Genomic DNA, 24,881 nt, shown 5'->3' on the forward strand with positions numbered 1-24,881 from the left:
TTTTATTAATTTTCACATATATTCTATGATTATAGTACAATTGTTTTTTTTTTTTGACTTAAAAAATTTCACATTTACACCCATACACAAAAATATTATAAAACACATAAATTTTTTTTTTTTTTGGTTTAAATATTTTTGTAAGTATATTCTAAATTTAAAATATAATTTCAATATGCATTTTAATTATAGAAATTCTAAATAAGTAACCACGCATATTTGTATGTATGGGTGTGATTATTTTTAGTCCTATTGTTTCTTATCTTTGTTTATTTTTTGTATACAAGTCCTTGACAATGACTTTTTTAATAAAGAATATATTAATTTTTTATATGGAATAAAATCAAAAATCATAGAGTAAAATTTTTTTTCAAGTGAATTCTAATGAGCAGAGAATAAAAAAGAAATATTTAATAACAAAAATTTGTGGAATTGTAATAAAATTAATGGCTATAGAAAAAAAACTTTGACTGTATTACTCGTACAACATAAAATTCTTATTGAACTATTTTGAATATTTTTTTCAATTTTAATTCTTATTTTTTTTTTCAATTTTTAACTGAAATTAATAACCATTATTTAAAAAATTTGTACTCTTAATATTTTTTTTGGAAAACAAAAAATTATATCTGAATAAATTAATTAATGAAAATAAAATAATAAAGACCTAGAAAAAAAGATGAAATTTGTGTAAAAAAATAATTAATTATATAACAAATTTATATAGGAAATGCGCTGTCGTATAATATAAAATCGCTTCTATATTGCTTTATGATGTGAAATTTTTAATTTATATAACAATTGTATAACAATATTTATAAGTGTTTATATTTATAAATAAAATAAATATTTCAATTTTCAACACAAAAAAAAATAAAATTTATTTTATATTTTTTACATATTGTTTCTGTAATTTTCATTTATTTTAATTTTAATTTAGATATTTATAAAGTTTTTGTGATACAAATACATATAACAAAGTTAATTATACAAAAATAAAAATAATTACATAAAAATAAAACTACATAAAAATAAATTAATAAATTAAATTAAATCAAAAATAATAACTAAATTTAAATTCCAATTTATATTATATTCATTAAAGTGAAAAAAAAATTAAACTGGCAAAATAAAACCAAATTACCTTATTAATTAATTTTAATTAATATTGAAATTCTATATATATGTATGGATATATGTATATGAATAGTTGCATAGTAGAAATTTAAAATTTCTTTAAAATAAATAGGGAATTTTTTGAATTTATCATTTTTTTATTATAATATAAACATAATTACCTATTTCTTATTAAAATGACAAATTAAAAAAATTATTATAAATTTATTTTTCAATTATTAATTTAAAAAATTTTATAATTACTTTTTGATTATAATTGAATATTAATTATATATGTAACAAAGGCTTACAACTCTATAAAATTTTTAATATTAAAGTTTATTTATGCGATTAAAATCAATAATTAAAAAATATTTAAAATATTTTTGACTTATGTTAAGGGAACATTATTGTTATTATCTTGCTTTAGTTTAAACCGTCCATAATCCATAATCTGAAATTCCATATGTAATGTAGTTCGAATTTCCTGATTATACCAAATATTTTTCTAAAAAAATTGAAAATTTTTAAAAAATTCCCATTTCGTACTACAGCAAACAGAGTTTATACTATTGGTATGCCTTTTGTTACAATAATATAATTTATTAATATAAACTATTTTATTTTTATAATTGTATATAAAAAAAATGTTATCAAACAACGAAAATTACAATAAAACTAGAAAAGTAATAAAATATTAGGTAATTGTATTCGAATTTTAATAATTATTGCGTAGATTTCATCTCTAGTTTGAACTAATTAATTACTTTGATTTTACAATGCTATAATATAATATTGGTAATAAATATATTAATTTTTATTATATGGTCTCGATAAATTTATATCCACTTTAATTGTAATAAAGAAGAAAGCAATAAAATACTATCAGTATTTAATTAGATTATCGTATTTAATAAAATATTTACATTATAAAAATGTCATGAACAAATAAATGTCATTTTGTCTAATCATTCCTATATCATTCACGGTAGAATTTATTTAAACGAAATAAAATTTTTTATATTATTCTTAATGCAGTTGCATTACTATATTTTATGATTTGCATTCATGATTCCTTTCAATTAATGAACTAAAATATTTATACAGGACATTTTTTTTTTTTGTACAATAAAATTGAATGACTCAAACTAGAAATGAACTCCGCATTTATGGTTCTAAAAAAAATAATTTTTGAAATTTAACCTTTTTTGTTATAACTAATTTTCATTAATTATTTAAAGCTTATTAAAATTAATTTGTTTTTTTTTGTTTAACATGCCAGAGCTACATACGTGAATTTACAATTTAATTTAACCTAAAATTCACAAAGCGATACAAATGAGATTGAAAAAATTTTTATAATTATAAAATTTAAATTTTCATATTTGAATTAGATCAGAAGAAAATAAACATAAATATTATTAAAATTAAATTAATTCTTAAATAAAAATTTAATATATTATTTTTTTTATTCAAAAAATTTATTTTTTTAATAATATTAAGTATATAGTTTGAAAAACAAATATAAATAAAGCATAACATTTATTGTGAATAACGTAGATAATAAAATAAAATTTGAATTAAAATCGCGTGTTTTATTAATTTATAATTAAAATTATACGTAAAATATATATATAGTAAAAGTAAATAAATAATGAAATCAGAAAATTTTTTGTAAATATGGAGAAAAAAATTTTTTTAATATAATAAATTTTTATTTTAATCTAAAATTTACATATACCCACAAATGGAATGCATATGTGTAATGAAATGGTGTTCAAGGTGGAAATATTTCAATTTAATTTAACAATGTCATGCATTATATAATATTTATACATACAAACATTTACATACAATCATAAAATATTAAAAATGTAATTTCAATAGAGGGCGAAATGATTAACTTAATGAAAAAAAAATTCAATTATTTTAATTGAAAAAAAATTTTATAAATTTCGTAACTTGATAAAAAAATTATTCAATTTTGATTTATTTATGATTATTTGTTTGATATATATACATTTATTTTTACTACAATTATATATAGAAATATTATATTATTACATGCATATAATACATTGTTATATGTTCAGTTTTTCATTGCATAAATTTCAAATTATAAGCTGTCAAATAATGATTAAATGTATTGTCAAAACTGAAATAAACACAATCTAAATACAAACCATAGACGTAACTTTATTAGACTATAAAATGATATTATGTCGTAATTTCATCTTAAGAATAAGTTTGCAGAACGTTTTTACCTCAATTGTAAATTTTATTTTTGCACAATTAAATAAACGATACGATAAACTTTGTAACTAAAACAACAAATATATTTTTCTAAAACGATAAACTTTAAAAATCAACATGAGCAATTCTTAATTGTGTTGTTATATATAATTAATTTTGAAATTCCTTTGTGTGCAGAAAAAAAGAATGTTGTGTTATACCAGGAAATATGAATTATGTCAACTTAATTGGGTACATATCCGGTTAATTTCATTGACACCTTACATAAGTAATGGCAATTATACAATAGTTAAAGAAAATAATAATATTGGCAAAACATTTTATGACACATGACTGACATTTTATGATATTTGATTTAATCGGAATCTTTGACTTATATTGAAATTTTTATATTTTTTATTAAAAAAGTAGCTTACATGCATAAATTCTCAATTTTATTTAAAATAATGATTTTCCAAATAAAAACGCAAATAATTTAAAATAAAATATATTCCTTATTAAATTTCCCTTATTAAATTTCAAGGAAATTTAATTTGCATGAGCAAACACTGACATATACATGCATACTTATACAATTTAATGAAAAATTAACATTTTAATACCGCAGGTTAACTTTGCATGCGTATTCGCTTCTATAATTGCATTTTAATTGTGCCAAGGGTGTAATCAGCACAAAAAAAAAAACTAAATAAATGTAAAAATGTATACAGAAATATATGTATGTATAGAACATAATATGAAATGTGCACTATATTTTTGTCATGATTGCGCTTGACAATCAATAAAGTGCACTTTCATAAATGCATACGATTATTATCCTGTAAATTTAAAGATAAAGTTGATTTTTCACATTTTTTCAAAAAAAAAAAAAAAACAGAAAACAGAAAACAAAATTAAAAATTTCAATTTGATGTTAAAGTATACTCGTACACGTAAAAAGATTTAATTAAAATTTATAAAGAGGAAATTTCTTCATAATTAATTATAAAGTTTAATGTGGATGTACTGCACACCACCTATACATATACTATATTTGTATAGATAATCTTATTTATCCTCATACTGCGCACATAAACATGTATAAATAATATAATAATGATTATATAACAATTATAATTATATACAGAACATTTAATATGATTTTTACTATGCATGATTTTCAAGTTAACATGAAAAATAAATTATTTCTATTTGATACATATAAGTAGGTACATACTTTAATTTTATGTAATTTTATCGCTATAAAAAATTCAATTTTTTTGTAAATTTTAATTCTCAGAGTACACCACTTTCTTCTACATGGACTATTAAGACGTGTTAAAATTTTTTTTTATTTATGACATGTGTTTTCTTTATGATATGATTTACTCTATTCTAATTGCATATTGCTTCAAGAATTGTATTATATTTCCACCTTGTTTCACCAAAGAAAAAACCAACCAATTGTACTCAATTCCATTAAAAAATTATTTTCAATTAAAATTTTCCATTTTTTATATAATTAAAAAACCAAAAAAATTTTTAAGCCAAAAAAAGAATAATCTAATGAAATGAAGAGGACCCGATTAAGTGTATATGTACGTAAAAATTATAGAAATGTAAAAATACGAGTATATATATGTATGTATTGATCTAATTTGTGCATGTGCCACGATACTCTTTTTATTTCATATAGTAATAATAACACTAAGTGACAACAATAAATTTTATAGAAGTGTAAAAATATATTTGAAACAATAAGAAAAAGTATTTTCTTAATCAAACATTAACTTTTTAAGAAAAAACATAAAAATGTTCAAAATTTTGAACATTATTAATAGCTGTATTATTATTAAATTTTAAAATACCAAAAAAAATTAAAATATTTAATACAAATTTCTAAAATAAAATGCTTAAAAATAGAGTAACAGTTTTGAAAACAATGTTTTTAATAGAAAATATAGAAAAACAATATTTTTGTGAAAAAAATGAAAAAAAAAAATACAAATCAATTTTGATATTCTACTCTAATAAGCATACTTACATTTATATAGAATGCATTTTGTAAGGCTAAAAAAAAAATATTAAAATACAAAATGAAATTGAAACAAAAAAACGTTTGACCGTATTTCATTTAGAACTCGAAATTTAAATAATAAAGACCTCAAATAACTTGGTATTTTCTAAAGTAAATCATTTGATGAGGTAGGTCTTAAGACAAAAATGTAATTATTTCGATATTTACATAACCTGAAACTTCAAATTGATTTTGATTTTGAAAGAAATATCCCGCCACAACACGTATGATAAATCTTAAAAAAATACGCGTTTAGTCCATTAATATATTTGAAAAATTATTTTTAAACAAAAACTAATAATATAAAACATCCTATACTCTTTGACAATGAGTTTTCACTGTCACTTCACGAAAGAGCCAAAATGAAAACTTTAGAACGTTAGTTCAACCCAAATGAACGCGTTAGAAGAATAGATTTGTTCGTTAAATTTTTAAATGTCATTTTATATGAACAAGATAATGATTATGTCGGATAGCCGGGCTACGATCGGAGCGCTAAACTCGTTTTCAGTATCCTCCGGCCATGTGGGCATGGAAGGAAATGAGGCCGCTGATGCGCCTGCAAGTAAGGGGGCGAACACACCGCTTCTTGGGCCGAAGCGTTGGGAATTAAGGAAAGAATCAAAAAGAAGGCGACAAAAGCGCTTGAGAAGTCTTCCAGGGCTGCGGCAAGCCAAGGAGCTCCTGGGAGATTATGACCAGAAGCGATTTAGGAAAATTATGGGGATGGGCAAGAACCAGGTGAGAGTTCTCACCGGCATTTTGACGGGTCACTGCAGACTTAGGGGATACCTCAGTCGGCTGGGCCTGGAAAATGAGGATACTTGCAGATTCTGTGGGGAGTATGGTGATACCTCGGTGCACCTCCTGGGGGAGTGTGATGCTCTTGCTCATAGGCGGGAAGTGCTGGGAGGCTTTGAGTTACGGTCTTCTGGTACTCACAAGTTGCTTGAGTTCATCAGGAAGGTGGCTCTCGAGCGTGTGTTGTAGGGCATGCCCCGCACTTGGATGGCGGCGCACAATATATCCTTATATGTGGTCGCTATGCACTGTTGCCCCCGTTGTACAAATCTACAATATGAACAAGAGTCAAGACATGTCGATATTATTTCATTCGTAGTGAAGGTTAACTTACGATAAACAAAAATGGTTATTACGATAACCAAAGACTTGGTTTAAAATTTTAAATAATGCGAATACGTTTACACAAAAAATTATACATTTTCGATAAGCTTGAACCTGTTTTTGATATGTTCGTTTTGGTAAGCACATAAATTGTAAAAAATTAAATCAAAATTTTTTAAAACCCAACTATTTAAATTTCCAAAAATTTTAGATATCAATTTTCAACACCTTGCATTTCATTTTATTAAAAAAATGTCAAATTCATCGAAAATTAAATACTTTCAAAAGCTATAATGTATTCACAATAGAACCAGAGTTTTGTTTTATGAATTTTAAAACCCACCATCAAAAAGAAAATTTCATTTACATACATATATTATCCTATATATCATGCTTAAATAAAAATGTATACCAAAGGATTAAAACAATTAAATATCCATTAATATTTCACAAAAGAAAATTAATCTTCGTTATTTCCTTGCCTTTAAAAAATGAACTTTATACACAATGCCGTATACATAAAGGTGTACGTGTATTCGTATAGCAAAAACTCATCAATCTTGTTGCTTTTATTGACAATTATTGGAAAATTTGCAACTTGAGAAAAAAGAAAACAAAAGAGAAATAAATGAAAAAATAAAGTTTTTTTTTTTTAATTAATTTTGCAACTTTTTAAATTTGTCAACCTTTTTCACATTTCTAATCAAATATTTTCACATTTAAAGGCCAAAAATAAAAATGAAAGTCAAATATTTCGGGGATCATTTAAAATGAATTGGAATCGATTATTTTTTTAAAAGTTCAGAAATTAATTAAAAAAAAACAAAGAAAAATAGTATGGAGAAATGAAAATCAATCAGAACTTTTTTCTTTATTTTTAAAGGACACTAGGCTACGAATACTTTTTCCCATTTTTTTTTTATTTACTTTTGTGTCATACAATGAAAATTTTCATTTTAACAATATTAAATATTAATATTTGCAAATATTCATTTCATATTTTTATTTCTGTTTTTTTTTTAAAAACTATTTTTAAATTATGTCATTCATTTTAAATGCAATCCTTAAAATATAATTTGTTTAATTTCTTTATATTAAGTTCTAAAAATATAAATTCCATTAGAAAATTTTTTAATTTTATTAAGCAAATCTCACCTTGTATTCATTTTGTAAGATGTAGCAGATTTGTAGTATAGATTTTAAAATGTAGTAGATTCGTGTGATATCAACTATACGAAATATTGTGATTCCTTAGTGATGAATATCACAAATCCATAATCTTCAAGAATGGAAAGATTAGAAAATATGAAATGCGAAAATTAAATCCATAAATGTCAAATTAGATGTCGTTTTTTTCTCGAGTATTTTGAGTGAATATTGACATATAAAATTTTATATAATCTATCCAAATTCATCTATGGTGAAAAATAACTTAAACGTAAAAAAATTAATATTAATTTTATTATTTTTTAACAATTTCCATGCCGTTATATAATTAATTCTAATTATATATAAATGTAATAATACAGCAATAATATAACATTTAATTAAAAGAATTAACTTAATAAAAAAAGAAAAATGTAGTTAACAATTAGTATGTATTTATGTAGAGACCCTCAATATAAGTAATTTTCAAATTAAATCATTAAAAATTTTCCTACCTTAGTGTTTTTTTTTTGTTTACTTTTCTTTTTTATTTTAAAAATTATAATTTTTAGAGCACTTGCATATAGAATTCATAAATTTGTTTATTTATTTTCATATTTGCAATTATACGTAGGAAACTAAAAGAAAAAAGAAAAACCAAATCAAAAATATTGATTAATATGTTGAAAAATGAAATATTGTTGTCAAACGTTATTAAAAACTTGTAAAGTAGATTAGTTAATAAATATAATAACGATAACGATAGAATAGCAATTAATAATTATAAAGAAAAAAATGCCAAAGTAGTACTGGTTTTTCCCATATTTAATTAAAAATTAATATTATTTAAATTTCTATATATTTTATTTTCATTTTTTCCTTTATTTATTAGTTTCTGCACAAATTACTAACTTGAAATTAATAATATTTAATTTTAGAATGTATAAAATTATATAATAAAAAAATTTAAATTAAAATACATTTAAAAAAATTACTATTATGTAAATTATATACTGAAATATAAATAAATTTATATTTTTATTTACATATATATATATATATTAGATATATATTTATAAAATATAATAAAATTTAAAGCGAATTAAATAAGAAATAATTACATATTTAATAATATTTAATTGTAATATTGATATTTTGAATTTGAATAAAAATTGAAATGAGTTCATCGAAAAAAATATTAATTAGATTTTTATTTTAATTTATTTTAGATAAATTAGCTACATATATGTATGTACTTATATAGATATTAAAACACAATTAAATTTAGTTGATTGTGGATCACTTTTTATTTTAATAATAAAATTTGTTCATAATGTTTACTAGGTTTCAATTTGATTGTGGGGTTTGATTATGTATGCATAGCGGCAATTATTATAGCTAAAATAATATTCTTGTAGCATCCCTACGAGTTATACTACTTATGCTAAATTCTTGTTATAAAAGCAATATAATTCTATTTGCATTCTGTCATTATTAGTACAACAATTGAGTAGCGTGAAGAGTCACTAAGTCGGTATTTAACATAAATTTTAATACCAGAATTTTTAATATTTACACATAGTTTAATTTAGTAATTAAATTTTCGCAAATAATTTAAGATAATAGACTAGGTAGAAACCTTTCAATTATTTAGAACTTTATGGCATATATACCTTAAGAAAATTTAATATAAAATTTAGAAGAATTAATTAAAATGCAGTGTGAAAAAAAATTAATAATTCAAAAAAAAAAATTTTGTCTATTGAACTTTCATGCAGACAAAATTTTTTTATTAGTTTTGGTACATATATGTATGTATATTCATATTATGCATGTGTGTATGTAATATTTTCATAAATATTTGTATATGCACTTAGTTATAGTTTTTATGTATTTACAAACAATAAACAAAGTCTCTATACGAACAAATAAAGGGAATTCACAATAGATTCTTTTTTTTACCAAACATATGCAATAAGAGCGGTATTGTAATATCGAATAAAATGAATTAAAAGAGATTTTGGGGAATTGAGGCCTATAACTAATTTACCGGAAACTTATTTTACATTTTTTTAAATACATTTAAGACAGTTTAGGATGGATTTTCTTTAAATATTATATTTAAACTTTTACTTACTGCGGGAGAACGTAATATTTTGTACATATATAATATATAAGTAAAAAGAATTTTAGAAGAATATAATGCTCGGCTATGTGCTGATTAGATTAAATTTTTCAAAATTACCATAAAGATAAGGAGTTCGTACTTCTTTGTTATACTTATATTTATTGTTAGCATACATTTCCTACAATATTAGGTTTTGGTATATATCAAACATAATATTCTGATTTTGTTGATGAAATTCCAAAAAAAAAAGGAAGGAAAAATTAAAATTACAAGCATAAAAATTATAAACAAATTACACAATATCCTGTTCAAATTACAAAGTATATATATATATATATATATATATATATATTATTCAGGTATATATACATTGGTATTCACTATATATTATATATATAGCAAGTAAATATATTATGTGTTTAATATATTTAATATTTCCTTTATTTTATCAAGCAATATATTCACTATATATTTATATATACCTTCATCATTTTTTATATATTTATATATATGAATGACTATATTTAATCGATATTTCTGATTTTTATATCAATATAAAACTCAAGTATCTAAAATAAATTAAGGGTAAGTTGCAATGAACTTGCATTATAACAAAAACAAAAAAGGATAAACAATTTTTATAATTTTTTTTTTTCAATACGAGTATAAAATAAACAATGTACATGACAATATAATAGAATATAATAAGTATATAATTTTAATATTTTAACCATCATAATATACATTGTACAATAAATTAACATTCTACAATCGATTGTCTATGTTGTATGTAAAAAAATAATGGTATAATAATGAAAAAAGAAAATGTTATCAACAACATTAAATCAAACTTGTAAAACAATGTTTTATTATTCTTTGTATATGAAATTCATTAATATATAATGAAAAAAAAACTAAAGGAAAAATACAATATATACAAACGAAAATGAAAAAATGTTGATTGATATCAAAGTTCATATACATATATTTGTAGACTCCTACATTTATATATTGGAAATTTTTCAAAATGAATATAAATGAGGAAATTCAAAGAGAATTAAACAATACGTAAATCATAAGATGTTTAATATAGCGATCATTGATCTTTAATATACTAGAATTGATTGAGATTTCAAGGAATGAAAACGAATCGATTATATTTAATTAATAATCAAAATCTTCATCATTTATTAATATAAAGCGGTAATTGTCAAACTAAGATCAAACGCAAATAAATAATGAGCGACACCGGTATATTCTGCAGGTCTGTTCTGATAGAGAATAGCTGCTATAACTTTCACTAACATTCTATGCACTCCAGCTACTGTTGTCTTTCGGAGGAAGTAATTACCTGCAAAAATGTTTATGTTGGAACGAACTCAAACATGTTTAAATTTTTGAACAAAAACGTGTATATACTTTGGCAGTTTAATACGAACTGTTGCATGCAGACTCTGGTACTAGTTTTCAATTAAAATTTATTTTACCCCTCTTGGAAGTATATCTACGAGTCTTGAATTATATCTGCGTTTGGATATACTTGAAAGTATATCCGATTGCAGATATAAATGCATTTAATCTTAGTTTGAAAAAATTAAAAAATTTAAAGCTAATTAAAGAATTATTATTGTGAATGATAATTTTGCTGAAATCTTAAACAGCATAAATGCTGTTCTCATTAAAAGTTTTGGAATTAGAATACTATCGAGTTTATATTGGGCTTTTTTTCTTAACATTATTTTGAAAGAATTACTTTTGAATGAGCGGCCGGATTTTTACATTTACTTATACAAAATAAGCCTTACGAATGAAAATTGAATTTCAAATATGCTGTTTTTTTTTACAAGTTAATTTTTTACAAGTTTTAAAAGGATATTCATATGACATGTAGCATGTTTTCTCTTCAATTTAGTGTTTTTTTTTTTTGCTTTTCATTCTCTCGGATATTGTAGTAATTATATATGTATTTGGAGCAAATGAGAGGGGTTAAAATTGAAAATATAATAAAAAAGGGGAAAAAAAAGTTGCAATCAATAAATTGGATTTCTCAATTTAGTTTAAGGAAATTATATGCACATATGTACCTACATTGTATACACATATACTACATGAAAAAATAATGAAATTCTATGACAATTTTTGTATGTCATTCTTAAATACCTAGGTACCAATAGGTTGATAGGTACCCAGTTAAAAAAAAAAAATAATTGCCACCAATGATTTGAAATCGAATAAGTGATTTTTATGTATTCAGAAAACGATTTCATTTTATTTTTTGCTTTCATTTTTAATTCTATTTTAAAGACAGGAAATCAAAATAAAATGTTACAAAATTTAACATTAAAAATAATAAACGGATTGAGATTAGAATTTTTTAAAATTGTATTTGAGATATGTTAAGATATGAAGCTTAAATGTGATTGAAAAATATATGCAATTCATTTCTTCATTCATACGATATTTGCGCTGATATTTGAACATAACATATATACGAATATTGATAACAATAATATAAAAAATTATAACAAACATGAATGAAAATTAAAATCAATTAAACTGTTTAATCTTTATATTATGTCACATTGTCACGATTAACATTCTCAATTTACGTTCTATGTGTACGTAGACGTTATCAGAATTTTTCCATCAGGATAAAAATATGCTTGGTATTTAAAATTTAATTAGAATTGATTTTTTACTAGAATTACTTTCCCTAAAAAAAAAAAAACAATTTTTGAAACAACGTTCAGAATACAGCAAAATCGTGCTTTAAAACGAATGTTTTGTGCAGAAAAATTCTTATAAAATATGAATTTCAAGAGCTACTAAGTGACATAGAACCGAAAATGGATGATTTTTTTACATCCGAATACAAAATTATATTGAACTCTAAAATAATATTCATGAAAATTTCTTTAAATATGTAGCTATATGATTTTATTACCATTTGCCCCAAAAGGTATGCAATTTTTTTCTGAACTACGTAAACTAATTTATTAATTCCGCGAGTACTACATATACGTATTTAGATGTATTACAATAATATTCCGCAATTTTAAATAATATTTCGTTTAATTTTAAAGATTAAATTTTTATTATTTATAACAAAAAAATTTACAAATTTAGTTTTTAATTATTTATTATTATACGTCGAATATTTTGTATAATATTTTTACAATTCGAACATAATAAATATACCATATAATTAAGTATAGACATTTGGGTACAATTAAATGAATTACAAGTAATATAAAATAAGATTTTTATCAAAATAAGTAAATCAATAATGTCTTTTAATTTCGAAATAAATTTCATTATAAAAAATACATATGCACATATATATATGTATATATATTCATGGTGTATGTGTACATGTACATATATGTATGTACGTATATTGTAATAACTTAATAAATGCCAAATTTGTCTCAAAAACTTTACTTTCTTAAATAAAATAGAAAAAAATTTATTTAACCTGTAATTTTAACCAAATTCGTATGTATAAGAATGATTGTTGCTTTCAAAGAAAATTCTGAGGAAAAAAAAAAAGAAAAGCAATCAATAATTTTATTTTCCAATTCAATTTTGTTAATTGATTTCGAAAAGTGTTTATTTTATTTTGTTCGTATATAATTAAGAAAAAAAATAGTAAAAAATAAAGTTATAACAATCCCGTTGAATTTAAGGTCTGTCTTTCGTTCTTATATGAATATATGTACCCAAATACTTACACAAAATAATTTCTTTTTTAATATTCTGTGGAAATAAGCTTTCCAAAAACCAAGAAATTTTTTTGGGTATTATTTTAGCCAAAAATAACTGCAATATTACATTTAAATAAGACCGCAGACTTTTCATATAAAATAAGAATGACAAAAAAGAAAAAACTAATTTTTTTTTTCAAATTCAGACTAAACTAATTTCAAATTCATGTTCAACTCCTTGAACTCCTTGAGAGCAAAAAAAAAATTATTATATATTCATGCAAAATATTAAATTTTTATTCTTGGCAATCATTCTAACTGCAGCAGTAAATTCAAGTACAACTATATATAAAAATTGTTAAAAAAAATTGATTTTCTATAATAGAAAACAAAAAAATAATTTTAAATTGAATTTCAACTATCAAAACTATCAAAAAATCATAGTTAATCTTCGTCTGGAAATAATATCAAATTTTCTGAACCAATTTACAATTTTCGTAAATGAAAAAAAGCACTACCAATACATTTAATTTATTAATCCTATCCTCATAACAGTTAGTATGATTAAATATTTTTCCAAAATTATATTTCTGAAAATTATTAAAAAAAATAGTATTGTAGTTTCTTATAACAGAGTAGGGCTAACCAAAGTGTTAATTATACAAAAAAAAAAGAACATTGTATATAGACGTGTGCATTATGAAAAGAAAAGCCCCCCTATAGAAAGTCGTCAAAACACTACATGAGTACGAACATATTTTTTTTATTAATAACAGAAGTTGATATATAACAGTATTCTATATAGCATTCTGCAATGACAACGAGTAACAGTTAGAACAAATTTCAGTATCCCTCAGTCAGTTAACTTTAATAAAATACATTTGAACACCGTTTACTTAATTAATTTGAATTTCAAAATTTGTAAAAAAAAAAAATAAACTGTGTTATGACCATAACATGAATTTGTATAACACCTTTTTAAAATTCTAAACCAATATAGTGTAGACAACAGTATAGAAAATTATAATGCACAATAATAATGTTGAAGGGAAGAGAACATAACACAAAAAAAAAGGCAAAACAGAGATCTCGAATTGATTGTTCATAATTGGAATGTAAAGTTTCCACAAAAACTTTTATACATTTACATGTACATACATTTATGTACGTATATACACACATTTACGTATTAGTAATTTATTATATATAAACTTTCACATCGTGTATATATGTATTGTTCAGAACACACACAACATGCAGTAAACAAAAAATTACAATAGTTAATATATATGTACTAATAATAAAAATATTACATATATTCATACGTGTAGAATAAGATAAATAATTTTATGAGCACAAAAGTATATGCAATCAAACAGAAAAAAAGGTAAAAACTGTTATGAAATATCACGAATTTTATTAAGTTTTAATTGAATATTGATCGCATGCGAGCTTACTTTTCAAATAATATTTGTCTTTTTTGTTCTTTGTTTTTTTTTTTCTTGTATGTATTTTACTTTCAGATAACAAAATAGTAAAATACTCTAATAATAGTCTTATACCCATGTATATAACATGTAGGTGAAATGGCATGTCTTGCTAAAATATACAAATGTATGTATGCATGTACAATATATTTTCATATGCGTATATGCGATTATGATTTCTCATTGATTTATATTTAGCAGTATGTACTTATATTCATTATATAAACGTGCTAAATATTATTTGATTCAAATATTATTCCAATTTCTCTTATTTTATAATTTTATTTTCAAGGTACTGTTTCAATCTGCCTATATTTTCTTCCCTCCATCTTCGGTGCGAACATGGAATTCAACCAATCCTCTGAATAGCTCTCTGTTTTAAGCTAAGGACTATATTTCTAATCAACATTTTGCCATTTGTTCGATTCATTGATATACGGGCCATGTTTGCTTTTGACAATCTTTGGTCTATGACGCTGCCAGGGAGATGAAATGGTATCTTCTAAATTTAAATATCGTCTAGTTAAAGGGGTGTATTATTTACTGTGTTCAGGCATTCGCAGATGTCCTTTCTAGAATGTGTACTTTGGTCTACACATCCGCATATGTATCAGCTAAAAACCAGATGTCGTTTGCATACTCAAGATCATTTTGCCTGCTACTCAATCCCCATTTAATACCCCCAGTGTCGTGTTAACTTTTTTAATTACCTCATATAGCAGCACTATGAAGAAAAACGGTGCTGGAGGAGAGCTCTGCCTGATACCCGAAGTTGTTTGAATAGGCGTACTTTACTGGCGGTCGTGTTATTAAACCTTGGAACTTACATTCTCGTGTATATAATCTTAATGATATTTACAAATTTTCTAAGGACACCCTCATAGTGCATTGCATTCCAGATGGCTTCAGGCTTCACTTTCTTGAATACTCGCAAATCGTCAAAGGTGCAATATGGAAAACTATAATCATTAGATTGTTCTATGATAATTCTGAGTGTGTTAGAGTGGTTTATACATACTCTGTTCTTACGGGATCTGGCCTGTTCTTCTCCGATAATTTTGTCTACTTTTAGTTCGATTCTTCTCATGACAGTCAGCGTCAGCACCTTATGTATTGTATTAAGAAGAGTGATACCCCCTTAAATTCGTCCATTCTTGCAGATTATCTTCCCTCGACGGCTTTATAAGTATTCCTTCTTTCCATTTCTTATCAATTTTTTTCTTTTTGCCAAATATATTTTATATAGGTGCGAGAAGTGTAACTGCCACAATAGGGTCTTGTACTACTTATATATAAAAGATAAATATTACAAATTTTTGTAACGTTATCAAAAAATAAGATAAAAATCATTACTCTCACATTAGGTTGCTCTTTACATTGCCCAAATATACTCTACTCTAATTATTTAAATTACATCTTATTGTAATAATTGAGTTTAATTGAGTTTTAGCTCTAGTAAAACCCTTGAATTGATTAATTTGTTTAAATAAATTCAAATTTCTATTAGATCATTTCGCAATAACACTATCAAAACTAAAATCATCTGTTGATTCCATACTATAAGAAGCAATATTTAGAAATTTATATCGTGATTTAAACACATTAAAAAAAAATTTTTTTTATAAATTATACTTATGACCTTCAGCTATACGAATAAAACTTATACCATATAAAATTTAACTTTTATTATAAAAAAAAATTAGAAATGAAAGAAATAAATTTTATAGATACTTGAAAATTTCTATACATACTCTAAATCGCACTTATTTTAAAAGCTGTTTCAAATTTATTTATGAAATTTTCTTACTACTCGTATACTAATTTAATTATTTAAAGGAATGTTGTATCATATATGTATATTTTTAATTTTACAAATTTTCAAATTAGATTTTACAATATTTTAATACAAAATTATAAGGAATAACAGCGTAGGGTAAAAAATGATTAAAATGTTATTAAAAATTCAGTAAGACTATGGCGAAGCACATGATACAATTTTAGTTGGAGTTTTAGCATCATTATTCTAAGCAGTCTAAGTACATCTAGATTTTAATGAATGAATTCTTCTTATTTAAACTTTTATCGAGTGGAGGCCCATTTTCAATAAAATAATTAAATGATAAAGTAATTAACAAAAAAATTTTATTTAATAAAATTGGAGTCGGCGGACTGTACAAAGGCACAATCAAATTAATATGTATGCACATATATATACATACACATTATATAATTAAGTTTTTTTCAACAACAAGTTTATTTTTATTTATTGTAGCTTAACCTTCAAATTACGCAAAAATAACATAAAAAAAAAAAATGGAATGAAAAGAATTTAAATAAGAATTATTACTAAATATCGAAAAAGGCTATTATTTTTTAAAAGTGATTATTTAAATGGTTTATATTATATGGTTATAACAGTAAAAAAAAAAAAAAAAAAATAATATCATGATCTAAAATAATAAAATGTTTCGTATAACCACCACTCAAAACTTTTAAAGTATTACCAATGACGCGTATTTCATTTAGAAAATATTCAAATTTACTTTTCTATTGCATGTTAATTTTCAATTTAATTTCTTATACATAGTGTTCTATATTGATACATACATATATGTATGCATTATTGTACATATATGTTAACATTATATTTATTTTATTATTTTAATATTTTTTTATTTTTGTTATAAATAACGTAATAAATACTCATGATTGTACAATAAAATTTTAGTATCAATTTTAATATTACTCAAAAAATCCAATTACTTATAATTGTTGAAAAGATGGCAACACACAATTAGCAATTGCTCCGATAACTTTCCGTCACTTAATAATTTTTTTCTCATATTTCTAAACTTTTTGTAAAATAATTGAATTATTTGAAATTGAATTCCAATAATTCAATAATTTTAATTTTTTTTTTAATTTGCATTTTAATTTTTTTGATTTTTATTCAATTTTATATTATTTTATATACATATATGTAGAGCAATTTTATAAAAACTTTGTACCTATGTATGTATTTGTGAAACTCTTAGATCTATTTTCAATACGTTGATTTTAAGTCATATAGTAAGCAATAAATAAAATAATAAATATTTATCTGTCCTTTTTATTAGCAAAACTATTTCCTAAGTAGAGTAAGAAAAACTATTTGGCCAATTGGTATCGAAACGTTGAAATGAAGTAGAGTGTTTATTTACGACATTACGACAAAAAATTTAAGCCAAATACACTTATCATGGGTATTTAAGAGCCATTAATTTAATTCTTAATTTCAATGAAACAAATTTAGCATGAAAATATGCAACTTTCTAAAATTCTCATGAAATTGTACCTATTTGTAGTAGATTTTATAACACTTTTTATAATTAATTATTTTCGCAAAGAATTAGTTATAAAATAAGTTACTGAATTTAATCTTTTGATACATGTATGCACTTATGAATCGAAACAGTAACCCTTAAACAGTATATTTACGGAAAATTTTAAAAAATTTCACAGCAAATTTACAATTTGTTATTTGTATAGATATGCAATTTTGGCTAATTTTGTATAGATATTCTAATTTGGCTAACAATTAGAAATAAAATTAGAATATATATTTTGGGTTCACATTTTTTACTTTCAAGTACAATAATTAAATTTTCTCTTTTCTATTATAGTAAGCAACTATTATTCTATAAATTATAGAAATTAAACATAATATGTATAATGTATGTACACAAAATGTTGAAAGATGAGTTTTACAAAAAATGTTAAATTATATATGTAAATAATATATTTGTTTTACTTAATTAATTTTTACTTGCATTGTTCATAGTTTTATGTTATAATAATAATTATGCATATATAAATATAATCTTTTAATAAAATTAAAAAATTAATGAATATTTTAGTTTCGTTCTAATTATAAATATACAAAATTATGTGTATATGGTTGTAAATAAAATAATTGAAGTGTTAAGAAAAGTTTTTATATGTTATACGAGTAATAGAAACAGTAAACATTCGCATTTATTGCTGCACTAATCTTAAACGATCATATCAAGCCGATTGTCAAACAGTCGTGTCATGTTATAACTACGTTTAGTTTTATATTCATTCATATGAACAAATAATATTGGAAATATTTTATTTTCAATTACCAGATTCAGAAATATATTTATATATATATATGGCATTAAGCTGGATATTCAATAATTGTTATTTAATTTAAAACGTCTTTTATACGTTCGGTATAGCATGTTAATTAAAATATAACTTTAATGTCATTCAATTATTTTTTTAAATTTAATAATCGTATATCACCTGGTAAAACTATTCACAATTTTCAAGAGAAAAAAATTTATAAAATATTTTATAACAGTCTAAATTTGACTTGGTTAAGCTTTAAAGTTATTTAAAAAAAAAGAAAATTTCAATTAAAACCGAGTGTCATACTTGTTGTAAGCTCTTACTTCTATTTTACGACAACTCCGACATTTCGGAAATAAAATTTGACAGGATTACAAAATTACATAAATATTGAGAATCTCATTAAAATAAAAAAACTCAATATTGTGAGAGAGTTAAATGTTTTTGAATTTATGCCACAGAATTAATAAAATGTTAATGAAATTCAATTGAATGAAATCAAAGGAATGAAAATTTTATAACATGATATAACATGTATTAAATTAGTAAACAAAAAATCAATTATTAATAATCACAGTTAATAAAATTATGTATGAATATTTAAGAAATAATTGGAGCAAAACGAAAAATATAAAATTATTTTAGTTTTTAAAATTTCTTGTTGTAAATGCTAATTTTCCTTTTTTATTCTCAAGTGGTTAATGATTCAGTTCTCTTAATTTTTATATTGCATGTTTTACAGTTAATTAAAATGGGAAATAAGTAATTTGTAAAAATTCGCATTTTTCAATTAATTAAAATATTTTTATTATTTTTTACAGAAATTTGACTATCTTACAATATGGAAAACGAAGATTCAACAATATCACAGATTACAGAATCACCAATTAATTTAAATGTTGAAAGAAAAAAGCTTGCTGGTTGGGAATTTTATGAAAAAACTTTGGGATCCCCCAAATACGTGGTAAATTTTTAGATTTATTTTATATAAAAAAATATATACGTACACATATATTTTCCAATTCCCCAATAATTTATATACATACATATGTTCGTTAAGGTAGCTCCAATGGTTGATCAAAGTGAATTAGCATGGCGCATGCTTTGTCGACGTTATAATGCCGAACTATGTTATTCTCCAATGTTTCATAGTAATTTATTCGCTAAAGATCCAAAATATCGGAAAGAAGCTTTGCAAACATGTGCAGATGATCGACCTTTAATAATTCAAGTAAACTTATTAAAAAATAATATAAAAACAAAATATTTTCTAAATGATTTTACCTTTTTTTTTTGCTATTGATTATTGTAGTTTTGTGGTAATGATCCAAAAATTTTCCTGGAAGCTGCATTATTAGCACAAGATTACTGTGATGCCATAGATATAAATTTAGGATGCCCACAAGCTATAGCGAAACGTGGACATTATGGAGCGTTTCTTCAAGATGAATGGGAACTTCTCACTGACATAGGTAAAAATTACATATGGTTACAAATAACGAATTTTGTTTATTTTTTGGTAAAAATGAATTTTAGTAAAAACACTGCACCATAATTTGTCTGTTCCAATCACTTGTAAAATTAGAGTTTTTGAAGAAAAAGAAAAAACGGTTAAATATGCAAAAATGTTAGAATCTGCCGGTTGTCAACTTTTAACTGTTCATGGACGTACTCGAGAGCAAAAAGGTCCAAATACGGGTTTAGCAGATTGGTCTTACATTAAACTAGTTAGGTGAAATTTTAAAAAAATATACAAATGATAGAAAATTTTTCTTTATGAGTTATTAAATTAAATTTTCAAATATAATTCTGTTTTTATAGAGATTCAATAAAAATACCGATGTTTGCTAACGGTAATATTATGTGTCTCAAAGATGTTACAAGATGTCTTGAAGAAACTGGTGTTCAAGGTGTTATGTCAGCTGAAGGTAATTTACATAATCCAGCTTTATTTAGTGGCATAACACCTAAAACATGGGATATGGCTAGTGAATATCTAGATTTTGTTGAAATATTCCCATGTCCGATATCTTACATAAGGGGGCATCTTTTTAAATTATTTCATCATTTGTAAATAAACTCTAATTTTTTAAACATTAAAATGTTCTTTTAAAAAGTTAAAATTTTAGATTAAACTTAAAACCAAATTCAAAAATACGTGAAGAACTAGCTGTTGCAAGGGAAATGTGGCAATTTCGTTCTTTTGTTCAAAAAATTAAAGATAAATATGAACCGTTTCATGAAGGCATAGATTTTTATGTTGAAGAAGAAATTGATCCCAATATAGGATCTGAAATTATTAAGGTACATATTTTACTCAACTGTTTGTATATTGTTCTTCTAATAATGTAAATTATCAATAATATTTTTAGGATTATAATTTATCACTACCCCCATGGTTATGTCAACCATACATAAGACCGTTACCCGAAATTTTTAAAAAAATTATTGAGGAAAAAATAAAAATTGCCGAAGATCCACTTAGAATAAAACGTCAATATTATGATGAAGAAGGTAACGAAATTTCAAGGAAAAAAATGAAGCGTTTGAGAAGAAAAAGTCGTCGTCCAAATAAACCTGAAGGTTCACATGAAAGAAATATTGAAGCGTGTCCAATTTGTACAAATCCTTTAGTATGTTCAATTTTTTCTTTTTTCTATAATTGTCTTTGAATATTTTTTTAGGGTTTTAAATGTGAATTTAAATTATGCAGGCACTGTTGTCGTGACAAGTGTTTTGAGGAAAATTTCGATTGCCCTGGACATAAGTTCTTTTTTAAAACAAAGCGTGAAAGAAAAGCTTTTTATAATAACTTACTCAAAATAGATGAAAAACAGAATGAATTAGATAATTTGTGACGAAAAATAATATTATTTAATAAATGTACAATATGAAAAAAACGTGTAAGTTTTTTTGTGTTTCAGATAATAGTTATAAGGGAATGTTTTTGGGCATAAAGAGAATACTTTACACACCTAATGAAACCACCTGTGGTTTCAGCGAATTCAATATTTCTAAGCTTTATAAATTTACTTTTTTTCATTTTCTTAAATAGATGAAAAATCACAAACCATTTGTAATAAATATCCAAATTTATTTTAAAAAATTTTTAGTAATCTTAGATTACTTTCAGTTGGTAATTTTCCTAGATTGTGTAAAATTTATGAATAATGCTTTCATATCCTCTGCTTACATTAATTTAAGAAACACAAAAAATATATGGAAAATTTACCTGTTTTAATTTTTGAACTTATTTTATACACATTTTTACATTATTACTCTCTATTTTAACTTTATATTGATAATAAATAACAGTAATTAGTAGTTACCAGAAGTGAATAAATAAAAGAAAAAAATAAAATTAAAAAGAAAATATCTTTCTGTAAAATCTTTCTACATCTTATCATACAATTGTTATTTTTTAAAGGATACTATTTTTTTCTTAATTCTATGACTTCGGAATAAAAACATGGTTCGAAGAAATAAATTATAAAACTAATTTAAAACTTTAAATACAATAATATGAAAATTTACCAACTTCAATATCAAAACCTTACTTATAAATGTAATAAAACATAAAATGAACATAAATTACATGGAAAAAAAGGATATAAATTCAATAACGTGAAACTATAAAATCTTCAGATATACAAAACGAATTTTTTTTATTCCTTAATGGCGTGATAAATCACAACTTAAAGGGCGTGCATTTTTATTTTTTAAATGTTTTAGCATTGTTTTTTTTTCCAAAATTTTTAATAATATCCTAAATTAATCTTAAAGCATAATAACACAAAATTGTGGCTAACTAAATGGCCATATTTTTTTTTTAAATTCAATTCAGTGCACATATAAAATTGCAAATATCTTATGAAGAAATATCATTTTGGAAGTATGTATATATATTATTTATATGTACTTAGATACGAAATCATTTACTTTTTTCAAATATCTTAACAAAGTATAATTTTAAACTAACATTTTGGGAAAATATTGTTTTAAACTAAAAAAATCTCAGTTTTATACTTAATTACAATCTTAAAATGTAATTGATTTTTTGGTTTAAAAATACATACATATTTCAAAATAAAAGATAATTTATATCTTAAATAAAAGCAATTGAATTTTTCATTTGCGTTTAAAATTATTTAAATTCTATTTTTAAAAACTAAAATTTAAATAGACTCTTAATACTTATATACAAATAATATTGTGATTTATCTTCAAATTTTTGATAATTGCAACCCCTTATACCAAACATACAAAGTTCCACTATTATAGGTATTGCACCATTCTTTGTGTACATGTTGCAATACATAGTCTTAACAGATTCCCCCATTACAAATTCTTAAAACTACATTTATACTTAATATTTGTTTGCTTTTTTTTTTATAAAATTTAAACATCGTGACTCAGTAAGGGTGTATCAGTGTATTTTAATCTGGTATTAAAATTTGTACAAGGTGCTAGCCAACAGAGTGGATGTCCTCTACCAAAAACGTCTGCTAGTAATGCCATTTTTCGACGATTTGGTCTATATGAACCTTTTTGTTGAATCGCTTCAACCGCTAGAAAATATTTGTAGATATCAACAATTACCTGTGTTACATAAAAAATATGTAAAAATTACCTGTTTCATCATAAAGAATAGCATGTATCTGGTCCACCATAATAGCAAGAACAAATAAACCAAAAAGGGCCGACTCTAGGAGAAGTATTACACTGTGCAACCTAAAATAATAAATTTAGAAAAACATAATTTCATATTAAATTTTTTATACATTCTTGCTTGCGTATCAGCTAAATTGAGGTGGCAGTCTTGACATGGATATACCCAACTTACTACCACCAATACCATAGAATAAATTGAAAGTATTCCAACATAAACCAAAAATTGAAGGAAAAATTTTTGATTCCTTTCCCCTACGCAATTATTTATCCAGGGACAATGATGATCCATTCGACGAATGCACCTTTTATTGAAGGTTATATTTATTAGTAAAGCATTCAATTAAATTTTTTTTCTTCCTTTTTTGTTTACCTTTTACATATGCGGCAATGATGTGCTCTTGGAGGTCGATACGTTTCACATCTTGTACATACTGTCCACTCACCGCGGTCACTATTTTTCTGCGTAGCTGCTTGTAAATCTGAGAAATCCAATCGATTCTGGGGTAAAGGAACTGTTCCGGGATCCGAAAGTACAGCTTTTAAATGGGCCATCGCAAGTAAAAATATGATTGTGTTAAACGCAACAACATTTATTGGAGCCCATAAGCTATTTTTGTCAAATTCAAAACATTTGCAGGTAAATTTTTATTATAAACAAAAAAATCTATCAGTACTTACTTTCCATTCATTGTTTGGGTACATATTTGGAAAACAACATAATCAGCGTAAAAAATAGCTGAATATGTTACAAGTAAACAAACTATTCCACACGGATCTCTTATAAAAGTCATTTTACTAATATTCCAAAAATATTTTACATTATCTAAATTTAATCTATCATAATCAGAACTTTTTTAATCAACATAATTTTTTTCATAAAAAAAAACCAATTTCTAATTGTCAAATCAAAATTATTAACAAATCAATAGAAATGTCACAACACAATCCAATTCCGAGCTGCTATCTGCTGAACTTTTTTGAAACAACAATCAGTTTCAAATTTTAAAGGTAAAAATTTAAAATAAAGTCTCAGAAAAAGATAATAAATTACTTCACGAGCT

General features: G+C 23.3%; 2 protein-coding genes across 4 annotated transcripts in view; one reads left to right on the top strand and one right to left on the bottom strand.

Moving 5' to 3' along the window:
• LOC129608284 (tRNA-dihydrouridine(16/17) synthase [NAD(P)(+)]-like) overlaps positions 1 to 22,040 on the top strand; it is a 55,465-nt gene extending 33,425 nt beyond the window's left edge. For 2 of the 3 annotated variants that reach the window (XM_055519687.1, XM_055519685.1), the window contains exons 2-9: positions 19,971 to 20,113; positions 20,210 to 20,380; positions 20,462 to 20,621; positions 20,686 to 20,881; positions 20,971 to 21,219; positions 21,279 to 21,453; positions 21,522 to 21,782; positions 21,834 to 22,040. In XM_055519687.1, coding sequence (XP_055375662.1) covers positions 19,991 to 20,113; positions 20,210 to 20,380; positions 20,462 to 20,621; positions 20,686 to 20,881; positions 20,971 to 21,219; positions 21,279 to 21,453; positions 21,522 to 21,782; positions 21,834 to 22,007 — 1,509 coding nt within the window. In that variant the 5' untranslated portion in view covers positions 19,971 to 19,990 and the 3' untranslated portion in view covers positions 22,008 to 22,040. Of the gene's footprint in view, positions 1 to 19,970; positions 20,114 to 20,209; positions 20,381 to 20,461; positions 20,622 to 20,685; positions 20,882 to 20,970; positions 21,220 to 21,278; positions 21,454 to 21,521; positions 21,783 to 21,833 lie in introns of those variants that run through there. The other variant, XM_055519688.1, reaches the window with a different exon arrangement.
• Positions 22,041 to 22,299: 259 nt separating this feature from the next.
• Positions 22,300 to 24,699, bottom strand: LOC129608469 (palmitoyltransferase ZDHHC3). Its single transcript, XM_055519966.1, has 5 exons — positions 24,499 to 24,699; positions 24,191 to 24,427; positions 23,931 to 24,122; positions 23,780 to 23,880; positions 22,300 to 23,717 (listed from the first exon to the last, which is right to left on the bottom strand). The coding sequence occupies exons 1-5, from the start codon at positions 24,609 to 24,611 to the stop codon at positions 23,548 to 23,550; spliced, it is 813 nt and encodes a 270-aa protein (XP_055375941.1). The 5' UTR covers positions 24,612 to 24,699; the 3' UTR covers positions 22,300 to 23,547.
• Between the last annotated feature and the right edge of the window lie 182 nt (positions 24,700 to 24,881).

This window comes from Condylostylus longicornis, unplaced genomic scaffold (genome assembly GCF_029603195.1).
Source record: "Condylostylus longicornis isolate FDR11 unplaced genomic scaffold, ASM2960319v2 ptg000031l, whole genome shotgun sequence".
Taxonomy (NCBI): Eukaryota; Metazoa; Arthropoda; class Insecta; order Diptera; family Dolichopodidae; genus Condylostylus; species Condylostylus longicornis.